Source organism: Corythoichthys intestinalis, chromosome 5 (genome assembly GCF_030265065.1).
Source record: "Corythoichthys intestinalis isolate RoL2023-P3 chromosome 5, ASM3026506v1, whole genome shotgun sequence".
NCBI classification, from domain to species: Eukaryota; Metazoa; Chordata; class Actinopteri; order Syngnathiformes; family Syngnathidae; genus Corythoichthys; species Corythoichthys intestinalis.
The window spans coordinates 24,779,223-24,799,885 of record NC_080399.1 but is presented as its reverse complement, the minus strand read 5'-3'; the positions used below and the strand labels follow the sequence as shown (position 1 = coordinate 24,799,885).

The 20,663-nt window shown below is 39.4% G+C and overlaps 2 protein-coding genes across 3 annotated transcripts; one reads left to right on the top strand and one right to left on the bottom strand.

Annotated features, from left to right (window-relative positions):
- Positions 1-221: 221 nt before the first annotated feature.
- lmf2a (lipase maturation factor 2a) lies at positions 222-13,977 on the top strand. 2 transcript variants are annotated; one of them, XM_057837943.1, is made up of 15 exons: positions 222-482; positions 2,503-2,756; positions 2,826-2,854; positions 3,047-3,240; positions 4,836-5,014; positions 5,107-5,245; positions 5,332-5,460; positions 8,795-8,900; positions 8,996-9,092; positions 11,283-11,465; positions 11,582-11,750; positions 12,474-12,585; positions 12,721-12,829; positions 13,014-13,424; positions 13,853-13,977. In XM_057837943.1, the coding sequence occupies exons 1-14, from the start codon at positions 254-256 to the stop codon at positions 13,389-13,391; spliced, it is 2,307 nt and encodes a 768-aa protein (XP_057693926.1). In that variant the 5' UTR covers positions 222-253; the 3' UTR covers positions 13,392-13,424; positions 13,853-13,977. The 2 variants fall into 2 exon arrangements, with proteins under 2 accessions (XP_057693926.1, XP_057693924.1); XM_057837941.1 differs by lacking the exon at positions 13,853-13,977 and having other exon boundaries at positions 13,014-13,657.
- On the bottom strand, positions 12,694-19,840 carry miox (myo-inositol oxygenase). Its single transcript, XM_057837944.1, has 10 exons — positions 19,766-19,840; positions 19,600-19,677; positions 18,623-18,703; positions 18,252-18,414; positions 17,303-17,370; positions 16,238-16,347; positions 15,561-15,628; positions 14,563-14,612; positions 14,372-14,484; positions 12,694-13,949 (listed from the first exon to the last, which is right to left on the bottom strand). Exons 1-10 carry the CDS (start codon positions 19,781-19,783, stop codon positions 13,841-13,843), a joined length of 858 nt encoding a protein of 285 aa, XP_057693927.1. The 5' UTR covers positions 19,784-19,840; the 3' UTR covers positions 12,694-13,840.
- Between the last annotated feature and the right edge of the window lie 823 nt (positions 19,841-20,663).

Sequence of the window (20,663 nt, the reverse complement as noted above, 5' to 3'; positions counted from 1 at the left end):
ATTTTTTCAAATTTTCATTATTTAAATATGATTAAAACATTTTCAAACAAATATGCTCGAATGCACTTTTTTTTTTTTTTTAATGAAAATGTATATTTTAATCGAAGCAACATTTTTTTTTAAATCATACAGACAAATCTACCTCCATAGAATGGCAACCATACTGAATAAACTCTAAAATTTGGCCAATGAATACTCCACGGCATTAGAGGTCGCTAGCGAGCCACTCGGCATAACGCAAGCAACGTAGAACATGGATCCGGGCGGTCAAGTAGCGGAAGACAGCGCTGAATGCTGCCTGGCTGTCTCACATTCTCCCCGGGCGGGTATCCAGTCTGTCAGCTCGGATATTCGAACGTCCCGCCCAGCGTCAAGTTCACTCCCAAATATGGGGGAAATCATTTTGCCACGGCGCATGTTCCTCTGGTGCATGGCTGTCATCTATCTGAATGCATTTGTTTCGCTCTACGTGCAAATACCAGGTAAGACAAACTTAGTTTATTGGGGAGGAGTTTGCTTTTAAAACTACCTTGCTAATGTAAGCACAGAACTCTGCACCGCCGCGTACGTGGCGTACGAGGTTCTGGAATGTTCTTTCTCCCTTTAAAACTGGGAGAAAGAGAAAATTTATCTCAACACACAAGCTTGTATGAATATAAACATACAGGTCAGATTGGAACTACGTTACCCACAATGCCTATGGCAAAGCTGGTAGTTGAAAGGTAGGCAACCTTTTCTTGTATGGTGGTGGTTTGGAACCAGCAGTCAAACACTGGTCCTTCTCCAAAAAAAAAAAAAAAGCATATTGTGACAAAGTTCACTATTCTCTGTAATGTACTGATAAACATTAGACTATCATAGATTTTGGATTCCTAACCCACAACTGAAGTAGTTCAAGCCTTTTATTGTTTTAATATTGATGATTTTGGCAAAAAAGTCAAGCAAAAACAAAAATCCCTATCCCAAAAAATTAACATATCATGAAAAGGTACTCTAAAGAAGCTACTAACCTAGTTATCTGAATCAACGAATTAACACAAAACCCCTGCAAAAGATTCCTGAGGCTTTTAAAAACTCCTAGCCTGGTTCATTACTCAAAACCGCAAGACTGCCGACCTGACTGCTGGCTAGAAGGCCATCATTGACACCCTCAAGCAAGAGGCTAAGGCACAAATTTCTGAGCGAATAGGCTGTTCCCACAGTGCTGTAATTCAAGGCACCTCAGTGGGAAGGAAAGTGTGGCAGGAAATGTTGCACAACCAGAAGAGGTGACCGGACCCTAAGAAAGATTGTGGAGAAGGGCCGATTCCAGACTTTGGGGGACCTGCAGAAACAGTGGACTGAGTCTGGATAGAAACATCCAGGGCCACAGTGCACAGGCGTATGCTGGAAATGGGCTACAGGTGCCGTATTCCCTAGGTCAAGCCACTTTTGAACCTGAAACAGTGGCAGAACTGCCTGACCTGGGCTACAGAGAAGCAGCACTGGACTGTTGCTCAGTGGTCCAAAGTACTTTTTTCAGATGAAAGCAAATTTTGCATGTCATTCGGAAATCAGGATGCCAGAGTTTGGAGGAAGACTGGGGAGAAGGAAATACTAAAATGCCTAAAGTCCAGTGTCAAGTACCCACAGTCAGTGATGGTCTGGGGTGCCATGTCAGCTGCTGGTGTTGGTCTACTGTGTTTTATCAAGGGCAAGGTCAATGCAGCTAGCTATCTTTTGGAGCACTTCATGCTTCCATCTGCTGAAAAGCTTTATGGAGATGAAGATTTCATTTTTCAGCACGACCTGGCACCTGCTCACAGTGCCAAAACCACTGGTAAATGGTTTACTGACCATGGCATTACTGTGCTTAATTGGCCTGCCAACTCTCCTGACCTGAACCCCATAGAGAATCTGTGGGATATTGTGAAGAGGGAGTTGAGAGACACCAGACCCAACACTGTGGATGAGCTTAAGGCCGCTATCGAAGCATCCCGGGGCTCCATAACACCTTAGCAGTGACACAGGCTGATTGCCTCCATGACACGCCGCATTGAAGCAGTCATTTCTGCAAAAGGATTCCCGACCAAGTATTGAGTGCATAGCTGATATAATTAATTGAAGGTTGACTTTTTTGTATTAAAAAACACTTTTTTGTATTGGTCGGATGAAATATGCTAATTATTTTGAGATGGGGATTTTTAGTTTTTCTTGACTTTTTTGCCAAAATCATCAATATTAAAACAATAAAAATCTTGAACTACTTCAGTTGTGTGTAATGAATCAAAAATATATGAAAGTCTAATGTTTATCAGTAAAGTACAGAAAATAATGAACATTATCACAATATGCTAATTTTTTTTAGAAGGACTAGTATATTCACATCTATGGGCAATTTAGAGTCATCAATAAACCTAAAATGAGGTTTTAGTAACTATAAGTGGAGATGGAGTTGTATACAAAGTCAAAATACCCTTAATGGGTTTTATTATTAACTATTTTGGGGAATTGTATTTGTAGGTCTCTATGGCAACGAGGGTCTACTCCCCGCCCGTAGGCAGCTGCGCTACAGCGGTAAGCCTTTGGGTGAGCAGCTGCTGGCCTCGCCCACCCTGCTGTGGCTGGGCCCCCACCTGGGCTTGGACACGCATACGGCCATGGAGCTGCTTTGCCTGCTGGGGGCGGCACTCAGCCTGGCTGCCGTGCTAGTGGGGGCATTGAGGGATAGCATGGTTTTCTTCTGTCTCTGGTTCATGTACTTGTCCATGTACCAGGTAATGTTAATGTACTGCTGCAGATCAAATGCAGTGTATGGCGTCTTTCTTACTTTGTTTCTGTTGCAGGTTGGGCAGGTGTTCCTCTACTTCCAATGGTGAGTGCTCGGCAGTAGATACATGATCATTTTGAATGAATCACTTTATTGTCATTACAACAAGTGTAACAAGGTGCATTGTCAGACCAATTAAATGGAGTTGAATCAATTCTTGCAGCTCTTCACTCTCAAAATGGTTTGGAATTTCTGTTGTTTGCCACACAACAAGCACTTAAAATCTTATTCTGCCAGGGACAACCTGCTTCTGGAGACTGGCTTTCTCTGCATCCTCGTGGCTCCAATGACTCTCATCCGGGGCTCTCGGGGAGTCCGCGAACACGATCGCATCACATTTTGGCTTGTCCGATGGTTGCTCTTCCGCCTCATGTTTGCCTCTGGAGTTGTGAAGCTCACCTCACGCTGTCCGACTTGGTGGGGCTTAACTGGTATGACACCTTTTCAACACACGCATAGTACCGTCATTTTGCTGTTGAATGGCGAATTATGTGAGAGACTTTTTAGTCTGTTTTCAGTGGGGGTTTTTTGTGTGTGTCTAGACTGCCTTTGGCAGCCCTTTTTGGATGAAAATACATACGAGTATTAGTCTTAGTCATATTTTAGTCATTTTAACATGCATTCGTCATGCCCCTTTCCCACTGAAACTAGTGGGTCAACGCGCGTTTTTTCGAAGCCGATGCAACCCACTAGCAATTGGCATTTGGCACCTTTCTCATTGACAAAAAAAAAAAGCTGTCTTTTTTCTTTTCACCCGTCTAACCCCCCACCCCTCCTCCGCCGTGCGTAAGGTTATGTGACGTCATCACGCTAAGATGCGCGTCGACAAGTGCGACCAAATTCATTCAGTTCAAGGAAGTAAACAATGCAGAGCAACATGGAAGCCTCCTTTCTGTTTGTGTTCTCTGTTTTCATGCTTTTTACTGCCCTCAAAATGGTCGAAATGCAGCAAAGGATCAACACTCTGCTTGTGCTGAGGCAACGTAGGCGACGTGAATTTTGGTTTGAAATTGAAAGGAGTTATGACGCATCACGTAAGAGCCTACGTCACCACGTAGATTAGGGTGTTGACTGTTGACCCGGGGTTTTGCTTTCACACTGCTGACGATCAGAGCCGAGGTGATTTTAACGCGGGTCGCTTGGCGGGTTGATTGACACGGGTCGAGGCGGGTCGCTGCACCTTTCCCACTGCCACCAAAAGCCGATTGTTAGTGGGTTGACATGGGTTTTTTGGCCAGTGGGCAAGGGGTATTAGTCTAGTTTCAGTCGATGGAATCTCATCCAAATTTTGTCTAGTTTTAATTTTGCAGAGGAAAACTAAAACTTTCAGCTGAAACATTTTTGTCCAAAAATATATTAAAGAACATATTATTATAATATAATATAAATATTAATAATGAACATGGAAGGGGAGCACATATTATAGTGTCTGCACTCTGCAAGGACAACATCATTTTCGTGATGACAATACACACTCAGCAGGGAAACGATACATTATTTTCAATTAATTAAACCCACCTGGACGCCACGATCTGTATGTTGAAGACTCGCCACGCTAAATGCTAAAGCTAACGCAAATACTATGTTAACGCAACGAGTTACATTTGGTGAGTGATGTTCACTCCGCAAATACCTTTCAAGGCTAAAGCAACATGATGCTTGCATGCCCAGATAAGAAAACAAATCTTACCCTCTGGTTCAATTCAAAACAAGCAAAATTGAGCGCAGCCTCGATTGAAGCACCTCCTAACACCAGTGAGTATTGGGGTGGCACAGCCTGAGTGACACGACCCAAACTGTATTGCATTTTCGTCTCGTTATTGTCTCATCAGACGACAAACTGGCATTCGTCTCGTTAAACATTTTTTAGCTTGTCATCGTCACGAAAATACTGTAGTGTTCGTCGACGAAAGGTTTTTGTTATCTTCATCATTGACAAAAACAACAATGGTACTCTGTTTCTGACAGTTTCTCCCTCAAAATGTTTGTACATGTTAAACTCTCCTTTTGCCTCATTTTTGAACAGCAATGACATACCACTACGAAACCCAGTGCATCCCAACCCCTCTGGCCTGGTTTACCCACCAGTCGCCTGTTTGGTGGCAGAAGCTGAGCGTGGTGGGCGCCTTCACTATTGAGATTGCTGTGCCACCGCTTTTCTTCAGTCCTCTACGCAGGCTCCGACTCTTTGCTTTCTACTCGCAAGTGAGCAAAGCCACGTGTCTGGTCTTGAGTGCACATGATGCCTGCAGTAATTTTTCTAAGTCATTTGAATGATTTCCTTCTTTTCTGTGCAGGTGCTGCTGCAAGTGTTGATCATTTTGTCAGGCAATTATAACTTCTTTAACCTGCTGACCATGGCTCTTTGTTTGTCTTTGCTGGACGACCGACACATACGCTTCTGGCTGCGCTCGGCAGAACAAACTGAACACAAAGGTTTTATCCAGTCTCTACTAATGTTTATTATTTTAACATTTTTCTGTCATGGTCTTGGTGTAAATCTTTTTTTTATCACCATTCAGAGTCCAAGCTGTGGTCCTGGCTGTGTTACATATTGGAGCTGGTCATCCTGTCCCTGCTAATTTTTGGCACAATCATATGTTTCAACCTGAACGTGGATACGACGACAAGAGCTATTTCTTCCAAGATAGGTGTGTTACTAACTTACTATGTAGACTAGAAAAAAAATCTTATTCTCAAAATGACCGTATAGTTACAGGCTCAAGGACTGTCAATTTGTCGTTCATGTTGTTTTTGTACTGGCTGTTGGCGGTGTGTACACGATCATTTTTATCGATTACTCCTTTTTTTGTGCATCGATCACAACGAAATTTTGTAGGTATATTCTTGGGATGTATAAGCGTTGATCTTCGAGGTATTTTTCGGTGTTTTCTCTTGATTAATTAGTCATTAATTAAAACATGGAAAACAATTAGATACGGAACAGATCTTCTTGAAAGTCAATACAGATATCCTATAGGAGAGTATCAAGTCTCGGGGCTTGCAATTTGTATTTCATTAATTTCCATTTTCTAAATTAATAAGTCATTTTGGAGGTGCTATTTTGTGAGTCGTATTTCTTCTTTAGTAATGGATGGATTGGTCACAATCTTCATTATACATACACTAGAATACGGGTTCTCCAAACTTTTCCACTTAAGACCGCAGTGAGTGCAGAATTTCTTTCCAACCAAACAAGACAACACCTTTTCCCCAATCTGGTGTTTTACATGTGTAATCAGTTGATTGCAGTCAGGTGCTGCTTGTTTTAGAAGAAAGCTCAATGGTTCAACTGTCTGTGCTGTATCGGTTGGAACAAAAACCATGGCTGCGTTTCAATCGCGGTTTAAATGAGCCCTTGCTCACTTGCCCTAGCCACCGCCGCCATCTTAACTCACTCACTCCCAGCCATTTTCACCAGAGCAAGGCCCTTCGCTCCCGGCCGTTTTTCTGGATTTTGACTGATTTTGCAAGGCCCACAGAAAATTCTGTTCTATTGCTATATAAACATGGAACCCACCAAAAGAAATGTTAGACTTTCTTCTTTCAGCAGAAAAAAAAGTAAGTTCATATCTTTTTCCATTCTTTAGAAATCTGCATTAGAAAATAGCTTAGTTTGACCAATTTTCCAATTTCTGATGAAAAAACCGAGAAAATGAGCTTTTTGTAAACGCATACATTTCCAGCATAACTGACTTTAACACAGCTATTTTTTTTACATTAGTTGCATCCCAAACATCTGAATAATGTTTTCCTTTTACAAAATATCATAATGAACAAAACAAATAGAGCTTTTGATGGTAAAGTAACAATTTGTTTACACATGAGTACTGAGAGATGACGCCTGTTGTCGCCGAGATGACGCTGTTGTCGCCGCGTCTGCCGTGTAAACTTTTCCCTCATCGTTGTCTGTCTCACAAAGATGGATTATTTTTGAATCTCTGCGGGGTCTGCTTGGCAAGCCCGCTGCATGGTGGTCTCAGTCGTTTTGCACCGTCGTCCAGCGCCTGGCATTCCAGGCGTCCTCTCGGTTGTTTTGTTCGGTCATCCGCCGCCTGGCATACTGCCACCATTGCTCAGACCGTGCTGCCCGGCCTTTCATTGCTGTTGAATCGGGTTGCGGGTCTTTACAAAATGCGCTACTGCTCTCCAGTGGCCAGTTTTATTGCTTTAAAATGGGTTTGGAGCCTTGTTTTTTGTTTCTCAGATAGATCACAAGCTATAGATTCTTCATGTTTAAAAAAAAAACAAAAACGCAAAAGACGTATAAATACGTTTTGGGGACAATGAAGCATTTAAAAATAGAATGTATTTATACGTTTCTGGGAGCAAATGAGTTAAGGGCCGTTCCAATCCCCAAAACAGCAAAGTGAACTTAGTGAGATGGACCCTCAGAGGGCTCAGTGATCGAGTGAAAAACGATGGTCACTCCGGAGCTCCCTGTATCCCACAATGCATTGCAGCGTTACACGGAAAATATGTCCATGCGGTGGTGATAATGAAGCTCAAATACCGTTGGCTGTTGTCTATTTACCACCAGAGAAGAAGAAAATGAATGGAGGAGCCAGCACGGTGTTTGAATGTGATACCAAACTGCCTTTGGAATTGTAAAATGTATCATTGTTGTTAAAATAAATGTAAAATGTAAAAATAAAAAAATTAGCCTGTATGTGGCAGTTATGGCAGGACGTATGGAATCACAGGAGTGCCAAAATAAATAAATAAAAATAAAGAGAAATAAATGAATAAATAAAGAGTAAAGTTACTGTTTTATTGACTTTCACTTTTGTCAGTAAAGAAAAGTAAAAAACAATGACCATTTTTGTCATTGATGTTTCTATTTCGTTTGCCTTTTCTATTTTGCTTTTAACGAAAGGAATGGCCTGTCAATCAAATGGCGTTGGGAGGGACTGAAACTAAACTTCAAATAGGTTAAATGTATTTGAACATCAAATCTGTTTATGGATTGTAAGGTACAGACAAATAAATAAATAAATAATGAAATGCCCAAATAATACTTCTCTGGCTTATTGACATGAGTCGCAGTATATTTTGTGAGATGTGGAATAATGGTGCCACCAGGGGGTGGCGAGGCCTGGCCACGGCTCCCCCCAGTGAATTTGTTGGCCACCCCACTGGTCACCCCACTCGCCAGTATGTCAGATTGTAGTAGCTGCGGAACTCAAAATTTAGACTGGACTATTATGGACTATGTACATAAACACAATATAATAGTATACAATATAACACCATCAACAAAAGTATATCAGAAGCTGTGTCTTGAAGTCTTTCTGACATTTTCTACTGGCCTGTTTAATACTACAACATAGTAAAAACTTTTATTTTTTTGGTGTGCCACCCCAAGGTTTTAAGTGTCCTCATTTGGCCACCCCTATGAAGAATTTCTGGAGGCGCCACTGATTTGAAATAGGCAGTATAGCGCTACTCCAACACCTTGTGGTTGTTCCATGATTTTCTTGCCTGTGAGTGAACGAGGGCAGGTGTGTTCCATTTACGTCTTTCGCTCCCCCTCCACCTACTTACCCTCCACCCGTCATCGCAAGTGCTTAGGGCAAGTGAGCGAGGGCAACTCAAACTGCGATTAGAATGCAGCCCAGGACTCGCAGCGGATCTTGAAGACTGGTTTGGAGACCCCTGCAATCGTAGAATATTAGCATCGACGGTCTTGGCCTGATTTTTTAATTCATGTTTCCGTAATAAAAACTGATCCATTTTTTAAATTCTGTTATGAGGTTACGGTACTAGGTGGCAACTGCGCCTTGTTTGTGTGTTAACGCAATAGGTCATGATTGTACTAATAACAATAAGCCACTCTGATATTTTGTGGCTTTGTGGCCTAATTAATTAGTACTACATTAAACATTGAGACTTTTCCCTGTAGTAGCACATTGGTCCTAGCTGATAAAGGTATTTTAACAGTCACATACTCTATAAAATAACTTTTTTTTAAAATGACTATTTCAGCATTCACCTACCACCATTTCAACCAGTTTCTAAAGGGTGTCACTTTCCCATTGGTATGGGTCGGGGTTCTCTCCCTTACCTGGGAAATGCTTTCAGCCATGTACAGGTACTGTACCACGCTCCTCTGTTTGCATTTGTTTATAACATTTTGTTTTGTTATTCTTTACTTTGAGCCTGTCTACATATGTAACGTATTCCCAGGTGTGCATGTGTCTCTGGTTTCCTGAGGAGATTTTGGTCCACGCTTCAGTGGACAGTGTTTGCTGCTGCTGCAGCCACCATGTTCACCATCAGTCTGGTGAGTTAAGAACAGAAGAAATAGCCACAAGCTTTTCGTTCTGACGTGCATTCTTAAAATTATACTTTAGTATGGTCGTGATATTTTCAGAGGTTGAAGTTGGAATGAGTTGCTAATTTTGGAAATAATATAGGGAGTATGTTTACTGTAGGGAAGCAGCTATCGAATATTTTAGTAATCGAGTGTTCGACTAAAATTCTATAGAGTAATCGGATAAAACATTTTTTTTTTTTTAGGTAAAGAGCAATTATAAATATACATGAGAAAACAAGACATTTCACCTAATAGTGAACCATTTTCAGACAATCAATGTCTTTATTTTAAATTTACATTGTTGAAAACAGTCAACAATTGCATCTGAGATGTGACAAAAAAAAAACAACAACAAATACACGGCTTTCACTCCAAAAAAAACTTCTAGATCGTATTTTTAAAAAATAAAATTTTAAAAAAAATCATATTTCTTACCTAAAAATGTCATTACGCTTAAACACATCACTTAAAAGTTAGGTGTTTTTCCCACGTCTTTCGTTTGAATTTCTATTTGTATCAAGCTAATTACAAGTACTAGCTAAGTTTTAAGTTGGTCTAAATTGTAAGTCCTGCTAAGATTTTGAGTTTTTGCAGTGTTCAAAATAAATGTGTCATACCTGCGGTATTGGAGCACATTAGGCACCAGTGCTACTTGGTGTTTTATCCAGCAATGACTGCTGAGCTAAAATTGAAAGTTAGTTTATTTATATTTTTTATTTTACACCCTTATCACTTTACATCGCTGTTTTTACAGATTGAATAAGCCTGTATGTAAGACACGTTAGCCACGTACTGACTGCAGTCATAATTAATAGAAATCTAGCCTGCCGCAGGGCTAACATTACGTTAGCAAGGTACAGTAGCGTTAATCTTATTTATTGGCGCTGTGAAGTCTAGTTTACTAACAGTGGCGAGTCTGTCATTTCGCATCTAGTTCTATATACATGGGCTAACGCGGCTGAGTCTGTCATTTCGCATCTAGTTCCATATACATGTGATACCTATGAGATGCATCAGACGCTACCTGCTACAACTGTAGCATCATGCGGGTGTACTATGTTGGCATAGTTTGTAGTGGCTGTCTGCTGGAATCAGGTATTATTGCTTCTTCATCTAGAGACGTGATGTCTGCGTGTTATCCCGCATTACAAGTAGTCCGGGCAAAACGTGATGCTTAGAGCTGGCAAAATTCCTCGAGGCGAATAGAATTAGTCGGAACAATTTTTAAACTCGAGGATTCGTTTTAGCTAAATATATATATAATATATATATTCACTAAGTAAATATTTAAATAAAACAACATACAGAGGGGTTCATCAAAAAAAGGATAAACCACGATAGAGCAGTGGAAACACTGTATTACAGCATATTTTCTGAGAGTAATACGAGTACCACCAATTGTGCACTGGCTCCTTCTAGTCCAGTGGTTCTTACCCTTGCTAAAGGTACTGAACCCTAAGAGTTTCACATGTACATTCATCGAACACTTCAGTATTAGATAACAAAGCAAATAAAAAATAAAAAATCTAAACCTGATATATCTAAGCTAGAAACCTAATAACTAAGCGAATTCTTCTCCAGAGTTTGTCACATTTTGAAAGTATGCTTTACAAAGGATCAAAATTTGAGTCCACGCTGACCGTAGGTTTGTTGTACTTCGTCATACCCAGTGCGAGTCAACCTTCCACTGATCAAACCAGTTTCTCATCTCATTAGATAGAGGGCTAGCAGTTGAAAGAAATAGAAAACAGCCTGTAAATTGAAGGCAACCAGTCCAAAACCTGTTCTAAAACACCACTTTGCCTAGATTTAGTCAGTGTACGAAAATTGGGCCCTTCGCCGAACCCCTTAAACTTAATCACCCTGGGGTTCGATCGAACCCAGATTAAGAACCTCTGCTCTAGTCACTAGGGGCAGCCCATGTACTGGAGTTTAGTGGAATGCGAACAGATTGGCTGAATTAAATGTTCAAACAACCTTTGTTAATCCACGACAGTTCATTTATCAAGTACAAATCAGTTGTACTCAATTTAAACTACAAAAAATTCACCTTTAATATTTTAGAACTGTTTAGAAATATGATAAACACTTCTAAGTGTAATACCATTTATTTCAATCCCTATACCATATGCCTTTTTTTCCTCTTTTTTCTTTCAGGTGCCATTTACCTACATAGAATATGACACCAATGCCAAGCTCTGGCCCGGCGTGCGTCAAGCGTACAGTCTCGTGGATCGTTACCAGCTGGTTAACTCATACGGGTTGTTCCGAAGGATGACAGGAGTGGGCGGCCGTCCTGAAGTTGTTATAGAGGGGAGTAATGATGGCGTCACTTGGACGGTAAGAGGAAAAAACCAAGTCTGTCCAGAACCACTTCCTCCAGTATGGTGTACAATCCAATTGTTTGAACCCTCTGTCACATGATTTTGTGACATGCTTGTCTTCTTCCCTTGCAGGAAATTGACTTTATGTACAAACCTGGCAACATGAGTACTCCTCCCCCAGTGGTGACACCCCACCAGCCCCGCTTGGACTGGCAGATGTGGTTTGCTGCTCTTGGAAGTCACACGCAGGCGCCGTGGTTCACAAGCCTTATGTACCGACTGCTACAGGGCAAGATGGACGGTATGACTGGTTCTGAAAACAACTGCTTATTCTCTCTATGCTTAGAATGTCAAGCATGCTGCATGTCTAGTCACCTTTTCTTAGTGAACATCACTACTCAGGTGTATGGTCCAGCCTTTAGGCATGTGACATCCTCTAGTAGCCTCTTGCTAGGGGTGCACTGATCACTATTTTCTATCCTATTACCGATTTTTGAAAAGCCTGACCTCCTATCTCAATTTTTGCCAATTATATTTTCATAAACGACATCATCCGCCTGTAGCAATCCAACTAATCATGTTTTATTGGAAAAAAATTAACATTACCTGTGAAACAAGTCTGTTAAGTTCAAGGTTTTGACCTCTAAGCTAATGGAGAGGCACTGTTTAAGTGGCTATTTCCACTTAGTGTTGAAGCTGAGAAGTGAAAAAGAATGTAGGATGAACTCAAGCTTCTAATGTGGGCCATAGTCAATATTTTCCTAATTTGCTGCGGGCTAATAAAAACAGGCGAGTGGGCCGCATTGCGCCCGCGGTTTGTAGTTTGGACACCACTGATTAATATCATTGTAGTGGGAAAAGTCATTTTAGTGTGCATTTTCCCCTCCTTTGTTAAGCCAAGGCACGCTAGATAAATACCATGGCACACCAATGTCACAACGGGTATATCTTATAGGTATACATTTTACAAAAAATGCCGGAATTTGGCTTCTTTTGTGGCTGACAAGTTGCATGTGTCACACAGTCATCAGGCTGGTCCAGACGGACATCACACGTTACCCATTCCATCAGCAGCCTCCGACGTACCTGCGAGCCCACCGCTACAAATACTGGTTTACTCACCCCAAAGAGGACGGGTCAGTAGTACTCACTGGAGTAAGAATTATTTGTTTACAAGCGAGTAAAATAAACTTTCAATAATATTTTTGTTCAGCAGGATATTTTATGTCTTTGAAAACAGAAATAAATCATACACTTGCATCTGTGTACAGATCCTATCCACAACGCTGGTGGAGGAGGGTCTACAATGAAGAATTTTATCCTCTAGTTCATCTGGGCCACCCGTTCCTTGAGAGTATGCTGGAACAACATGGACTCAAGGTACTTCATAAAAGCTGTTATTTTACATTGTCTTAAGGTGTTTTTTTTGTACAATACAGTGCTGAATATGCAGTTACAGTTCCACTGATGATGCTAGATGCCAACGACAGCCAAATAGTTCAGTACATCAAGGTAAAGTTGTGTTTAAATCCAAATTGAGCATTATCATTTGACATCTACCTAGGACAAGTCAGCTCCACGCCGGCAGCCCAATTCAGCCGTGGCCCATGCAGTGAGGTGGGTGCGTGCCCAGGTCACGGGCGTCCCCGCTCCTGTGCTTATCTGGACCCTGATCGGGTGCAGCGCCACCTTGTGCTTGCTGCTGGCATTGCCCAGAAGACAAAAACACTTAATGGACATTTCTGATCAAAAAGACGCTCTGCCAGATGCAAAAAGGACAGATGATGAGGATATTGATAAACATGAGAAAGATGAGGATCATGAGGGTGAAGAAGATGTAAAGGAGGGAGAAGTGGAGGAGGGTGATAAGAAAGATGAGGAGGATGTCACCAATGATGTAGTAGATGAGGATGCGGAAGGTGCCGAAAAAAAAGGACAGTGAGAAAGGACTAATGTTACCAAAATGAGCAAAGAGGTATGTCTGTGTATATATTTGTACTTCCTGTTTGGGCTCGCATGTTGTACATGTTCATATGAATGTCACGTTGGATAATTTAATCATCATGGCAAACCACTCAATTTTCAGCATGACAACTTAATATGTTACTTTTCTATTTTTGATTTAATTTGTCAACACTTTGTATTACACACACAAATGTGCCTTTTCCACAAAACATTTTTAAATAACATTGGAAAAACAATAAATGATTGTTCTGAAAGTCACTTTTGTCCAACATGTTCATATATATCTTAAAAAACAAAAAAAACAACAACAACAAAAACCAACTAAAAATTTACAGAATATTGAATATATGCATACTGGAAATTAGCATGGATTTAAGGAAATCATGCTCTTTTTGGTGGTGAATGAATAATTTTGGCTTTACTGTTTCACCATTTTAGTATTCCTGGACAGTATTTGTCAACCAGCGACTGGTAGTAAACACGCAGCTTCTCCACGTCAGGCAGTTCCTCCACTTTTGTGTAGAGATCGAATTTGCTGCAGGGAACACAAACACACAAATAAGGTAAAACATATATACTATATTGGCCTCAATAGAAACAATTGAACGTTTCCTTAAAACCCTGCCTAATATGGTCAACATTTAGAGCTGTATTGTAAATTATTTAGCAATATTTTAGTGCCCATTTTTTATTCAATTTGGAATGGTAAATGCAAGATTGTGAAAACCTACCTAATCAAAAATTAGTTCTGTGTTATTTTGTGAGACTGCAAACAAGCAATGTATTGAACTGTAATTTTTACAAATGTGCGTTTGTGGATCTGACGCTACCCCAAATCCCCCTTCAAAATGTTATTTCGCAAATTTTCCCACAAACCGTTGATACCATTAAAAATGTATACAATTCGATGGAAATATATTCCCCTTATACACATTCTTTTGATTGTACGCCACTCACTTAAACGCCTTCACCCAAGGCAGCATTTGCAGGTCATTGTCGTCACACAGGTACATGTAGTCGCCTTGGGAGTGCCAGGGATAGAAGGAATGGTAGCGGATCATGTTCAGGCCCTACAAGGACAGAACAAACATAATGTGGCATTGAGTCAGGGTGCAGGGGAAGATGAAAAAACGGCGAAGATGGCTCACCTCCTTGGGGAGGGGACACTTGTTGAACTGGAGAACGCGGTAAAGGTACTCTAATGGACACAACACTAACACATTGAGTACAACTGCAATATATACTCAAGTATTTAAATGAGTCATAATAATGTATCATACATCTTATATTAGAGGACCATTTTTGTGTTTGGACAGAATAAAATTCTGAATTCACTTTTAGGATTTGGGGACCTTATTAGAGGGTAGTACAGTAATGCTTCGCGCAAACTTCGTTCCTTCTGTCCATCACAGATTTTTTTTTTTTTTCAATTAATATTAATAAAAAAAAAAAAAATAAAATATAGACTAGCTGTCCCAAAGCAAATCACATAGTCTCACTCTCCCTCCCTCCCTCTTCCTGCTCATTGTTGGTCAGGGAGTGCACTGGAGTTGCTTATTAAAATTAACGATGATTGACAGACATTTAATTTTTCATCTTGCCACTGATGCCTGGAACCCGAAGCTTCAAAGCACTGCATGCGTCAATCATCGTTTAACTTGTTAAACAGTTGCTCTGGCAACTCATTGTGTAAGCGAGCAGCTTGAGCGGATTTGAGTGGACTCGCTCCATGAAGCATTTAAGAATAGACGAGCAGTTTTATACTTAGTTTAAAAATAATTAGGTGGGACAGTAACATGTTTGAAATTTATAATTATCACATGTGAAGTGCTTATTTATCCATTCATTCATTCATTAATATATATATACATAAAGGTATTTTTTCTAATTATACTTTGGTGAAAAAAGTTTTTAAAAAAAAACATTTCTTATATGTATGTATCTCTTTCCAATGCTAAATCTGAATAAGTACATTGAACACAAAAAAATCTTTTTTGGGGGGGGGGGTCCCCATTAACCACAAAACACGAGGGAGCACTGTACTTCGATGAGGTCTAAGAACTAAATGTCCCAGTTTGTGTAATTACAGCCTAAGATTATAAATATAGATATAAGTATGAATAAAAATTTAAATCTGTGTACTCACCATCATTACCCCATGACATCAGGACGTTGTCCAGCCCACAGTTTTTTTGGTAGATTCCATATTTACAGCTGAAGAAAACGATCACAACATAACTCAATTTTAGGAAATTAGAGGGCCTCATGTAAAGATCTGCAAATTACTGCAATAACAATACAGGGTGATTCAAAAAGAATGTGCCAAAACCATTGTGGTATATTTAAAAAAACATAAAAAAATGTAATTAATAACTAGCTGGATACAAGTATTGTATATAACTTCAAGTTTTTATTTCATGCTTCACAAGTGCTCATTGTTGACCGCCACCAGTGGCACGGACAACATCAAGCCGATATGAAAATTCCTCCCAAACATGCTTCAGGATACACGCAAACTAAAGCACACAAAACGCCTTCGTCTGAGGAGTCGCCATTTTGAGCGTAAATAAACGAGTGATTTTCCGACAAAGACAAATAGAAATTGACATCCAAGGACACAAGGATAATTCCTGTATCAAATGACTGCTAATTCAGTCTATTGAAATGAATTTAAAATGAATAAATGTGTGTGATTTTGGCACCTTCCGTTTGAATCACCCTGTATAATGCTTGTTTTTGTGATCAGGGAGTTGGTACTTTTAATCTCATCGTACTATGTATAATGACAAAGTATTCTATTCTATGTATGTATATTATAGCTACTTGTAGCTGGGATTTGTATCATCCGGGTTCTCCATGAAGGTGCTGTCTCGGAACACGATGGAGCTTTGAAATGCACAGCCCACGGGGAATGTGTCACCCACCACCGCCCACTGCAGACAGATGTGTAAAACCATTATGAGTATTCCATATTAACCCTCACCTACTGCATTTATTCATTTTCCATGCACGTGTAAGCACGGGCTATAAATGTCTCTATCAAATTATGAAAAAAGTTTAACCTTCTTTGTTTCAGAGAATATTTTGTGGGAATTTGCAAACAGTTCAAGTATACTTCAAAGTTCCCACTTGACAAAGGTGAAATTTAACATCCTCAGTGAACACAAATGTTCTTGTATGTATACAGAGTGTTACATTGTAATGTGACATTATATAAGTTAAACATTCGTTACATTCAAGGGCGCTGGAAGTCACTCACAGCAGGGGGTGCGGGGGATCTTTTTTAATTTTTCCCATCCAAAAACAGCTGTTCGTTTTGGTCCAAATTTGTCATGCTTGTGTTTTTTCTCCATACGAGGCGTGCACAATGGCAGTACACATGCATGTCGGATAGTTTAGGTAGTACTAGGCTACTACAAAGTCAGCGTACTATTTCACCTACAGTGTGTGTTGGAGTTTTTGTATCGGCAATAAAAGCACCTGTGTATTGTAATGCAAATCTCCACAGTTAAACGGCGCAATGATACACAAACAAATGTGAACACTAAAAGTGCCAATATGCCTTGGTTTAACACCCCCTTTTCACAACACTAAATAAATTGCAGCACCCCACTTCCCGCGCCACTGATTACATTTAATTTATTCACTGCCATTGACGGTGATAGACGTCCAGTCATATGGCTGTTTTCATCATTTTCTTGTCATTTATGAATGTTTATCACCAGTAAACATCCTCATTCGCTGCCGACCCTCCCAGTTCAAATGATTTGACATCAGTCGCCATCAGTTGCAGCCAATGAGTTAAATTTACAAATTTAGTAGTGTTGGATGTTGTAAATTGGACCCGAACAATCATAAAGTAAAGGAATTTGCTTAATTCTGTTTTACCTGAGGTTCACCCCACAGTGCCATGACCTTCCCAACATCGTGAATGAGACCCACTAGCTGGAACCAGTCTGGGAAAACACATTCAGGACCTGCTAAGAAATCTAGCACATGCTGGTTTCGGTACTGGAAAGACCAGTACCAGAACACAACAAATCCAGCAGAACGAGTTTTATGCAGGATTTCTTGGCAGGGGCGGTACATGATGCATTCTAATGTTTGTGTATACATATTGTCACAGTGGTGCTAACCTAAAAAAATTGAGTTTGTATTAGGGCTGTCAAAATTATCGCGTTAACGGGCGGTAATTAATTTTTTTGATTAATCACGTTAAAATGTTTGACGTATTTAACGCACATGCCCCGCTCAAACAGATTAAAATGACAGCACTGTGTAATGTCCACTTGTTACTTGTGTTTTTTGGTGATTTGTCGCCCTCTGCTGGCGCTTGGGTGCGACTGATTTTATGGGTTTTAGCGCCATGAGCATTGTGTAATTATTGACATCGACAATGGCGAGCTACTAGTTTATTTTTTGATTGAAAATTTTACAAATATTATTCAAACGAAAACATTAATAGGGGTTTTAATATAAAATTTCTATAACTTGTGCTAATATTTCTCTTTTAAGAACTGCAAGTCTTTCTATTCATGGATTTTAACAGAATGTTAATGCCATACTGTTGATTTATTGTTATAATAAACAAATACAGTACTTATGTACTGTATGTTGAATGTATATATCAGTCTTGTGTCTTATCTTTCCATTCCAACAATAATTTACCGAAAAATATGGCATATTTTATAGATGGTTTGAATTGTGATTAATTACGATTAATTAATTTCTAAGCTGTAATTAACTCGATTAAAAATTTTAATCGTTTGACAGCCCTAGTTTGTATACTCTATATAATTATAATCTTCATTAACGAGAACACCAAAGCTCTTCGTACCTTTGTCTGGGTGCTCTTTGCGAATGCCCTCTGCCGTCTGGAAGGCGTGGAAGGAGTTTGGGAAGTCCACATCTGGATCCGACTCGTCCACCAGCTTGTCCAGAGACATGATGGCGTCCATCATGGTCATCTCAGCGTGGTTGCACCCGCTCCATTCTAAGTGCTGCAACGAAGGCCCAATGGTATCAGTAGCGTTGTTGTGTTCTTGTGAAACTCTTGATGTCAATATATCTATCTACGAGTGGATGCTACTGAAAATATAAGGCAACCAAAAAATAATCAGTCAATAGACACCCCCCACCAAGCGTCCCTTAAATTCCACAAACGGCATGTAGATTCAGTGTGTGTGTTGGTGTGTGCTTTGTCCCTACCTTTTGCTTGACAAAGTCCACGTTCTGGTTGGTGTGCATCAGTTTGTATGTGTTGTACACATGCTGGGCGACACTCCCCTTCTGAAATAATAAATGTCCCATTGATTCTTTTCAGTGATTGATTGTTAGACTGTCATGGCGTAAGGTACTAAAAGAGGGAAATTGATATTGAAAACACTTATTGACAGCAACAGACATCCAATCAATTTCAACTGAGAGTGGGCTGGAAGCTCGATCCCAGTTGAAATGTCTATTGACTTCAATGGCAGCCAAAGGGTAAAGATAGGTGAGGTCAGAGAGCAAAATATACACAGGCTAGACTTTTCTGAATGTATGTCTTCATTCTTTTTTTCAATTTACAACAATTTATTATTTTTATAAGTTTTTTTTATTTATTTATTTTTTTATTCAGAAATGTCAGGCTTTTTTAATTTGCATTTTCCTCCATTATTATTAATATTACTAGCCCCACACCAATATATTACAATTTGTTAAAAATCATTTTCTCAAAGTTTTATTCATGATTATTTATATACTTTATTGCTCATAGCTTTTTTAGATTTGAATTTTATTTTTTAATTTGTTACTAATATTAAATATTAGTTTTTTTTCCTACTGAAATGGAGCCTTCAATTAAATAATTGTATGTATTCTTTTTTTTTTCATCACCCATCACAAAATAAAATATCAAAATATAGCCCCGTGGGCCACAATTGCTCCCTGCACCGCAGGTTTATGACTCTTATCCTATATGAATGTCATGAAAACATTTAAGAAAAAAAAATATTCGTGCATGAAACTACTATTGGTAAAGGTATCTTTAAATGTAGACACGGGTGCATGTGACAATGAGTATTATGTAAATCATTTTACTATAATTAAATCTGTTTTAAGGCTTTGTACACATATATAAAAAACACTAAAAGCTTGTTGTCATTTTTTATACACTTCTGTATAGTCTAGTTTCTTTAACTTACCTCAAAGTTTCTATAGTCTTCTTCCTTTTTTGTTTCAGATGTCAAATTTGGCCGATAAGCCAGAGATGGGTCTGGACCCTGCAGTTGGGGGGAAAAAAAAAAAAATCAGTGACGTTTCGATTACAAAAGAGACTTTTGATATGCTTTACTGAAGAACCACTCTTACCAAATCGATGACCCTCATGCTTGTAGATGAAAAGTTGTTGTCCTGTCACCTGTTATATGTAGCGTCCGCTTGTGTCCAGTCACACTTTAACCAGAATTCAGCGAACCTAACGGGGTGAACGTGTTCAACCTTGACCCCTGTGTGTTTATGTAATTCTGCCAATGTTTTCCAACAACTTTCTTTCGCCTGTCAAGAATCTGTATGTCGCCAATCTGTTGGTGAGTTTTAATGTCAATGAAAACCTCACTTTTTAATATGCAATACTTGCAAATCAGTAATATCAGACTCGGGGAAAAAGCAGTTATTATTTGGATGCATTTGTAAATATTTGTTTGGACAAATGTACTGACTGAAAAGTTTATTAAACTTCATGTCAGCCAAGATCAACCCCGTAATATGACTGGAGTCTTGCCATTAAGTGACAAAGGTTATGATTTGCAGGACAAACTGACAGTGTTTGAAAGGTTCAAGTGTACTGATAATATCAATACAAGCAAATGTTTTTTTTTTTTTTTTTAAGTCCTTAGATGGATCACTGCACTCATGTATCTCATTGGTTACCATTAACGGCACTAATTCGTTCATTGGCCCCATCCCATTCAAAATGGATTGGACGTTTCTTTCTGCTTTAAATTAATTGGTTTTCTGTCACCTTCAATGGCATGCAACTTTGGGCCGTAACTATTGTGTATTTTTTTTTATTGATTTTAATTTCATCAATTTAGTTTTTATTAACATTGTATTAAACTGCAAATGTATAGTTTTGAAAACAATATTTTGGATAAAATTATTCATAATTAAGAAAATAATTTTAAATATTTTTTTTAAATGACTAAAAAAAGTCACATGCTCTAAAAAGGGTTAAAGGTCTTAAGTGTCAACTTTTGACCCCTGAAAG

Coding starts and splice junctions, on each gene's coding strand:
- lmf2a (XM_057837943.1), top strand. CDS start 254: ATGGATCCGGGCGGTCAAGTAGCGGAAGACAGCGCTGAATGCTGCCTG. Junction 5,461..8,794: donor AGCTATTTCTTCCAAGATAG/GTGTGTTACTAA, acceptor TGACTATTTCAG/CATTCACCTACCACCATTTC. Junction 8,901..8,995: donor ATGCTTTCAGCCATGTACAG/GTACTGTACCAC, acceptor ACGTATTCCCAG/GTGTGCATGTGTCTCTGGTT.
- miox (XM_057837944.1), bottom strand. Junction 18,415..18,622: donor TGGACTTTGTCAAGCAAAAG/GTAGGGACAAAG, acceptor CCTTCGTTGCAG/CACTTAGAATGGAGCGGGTG. Junction 16,348..17,302: donor CACTGTGGGGTGAACCTCAG/GTAAAACAGAAT, acceptor ATCTGTCTGCAG/TGGGCGGTGGTGGGTGACAC.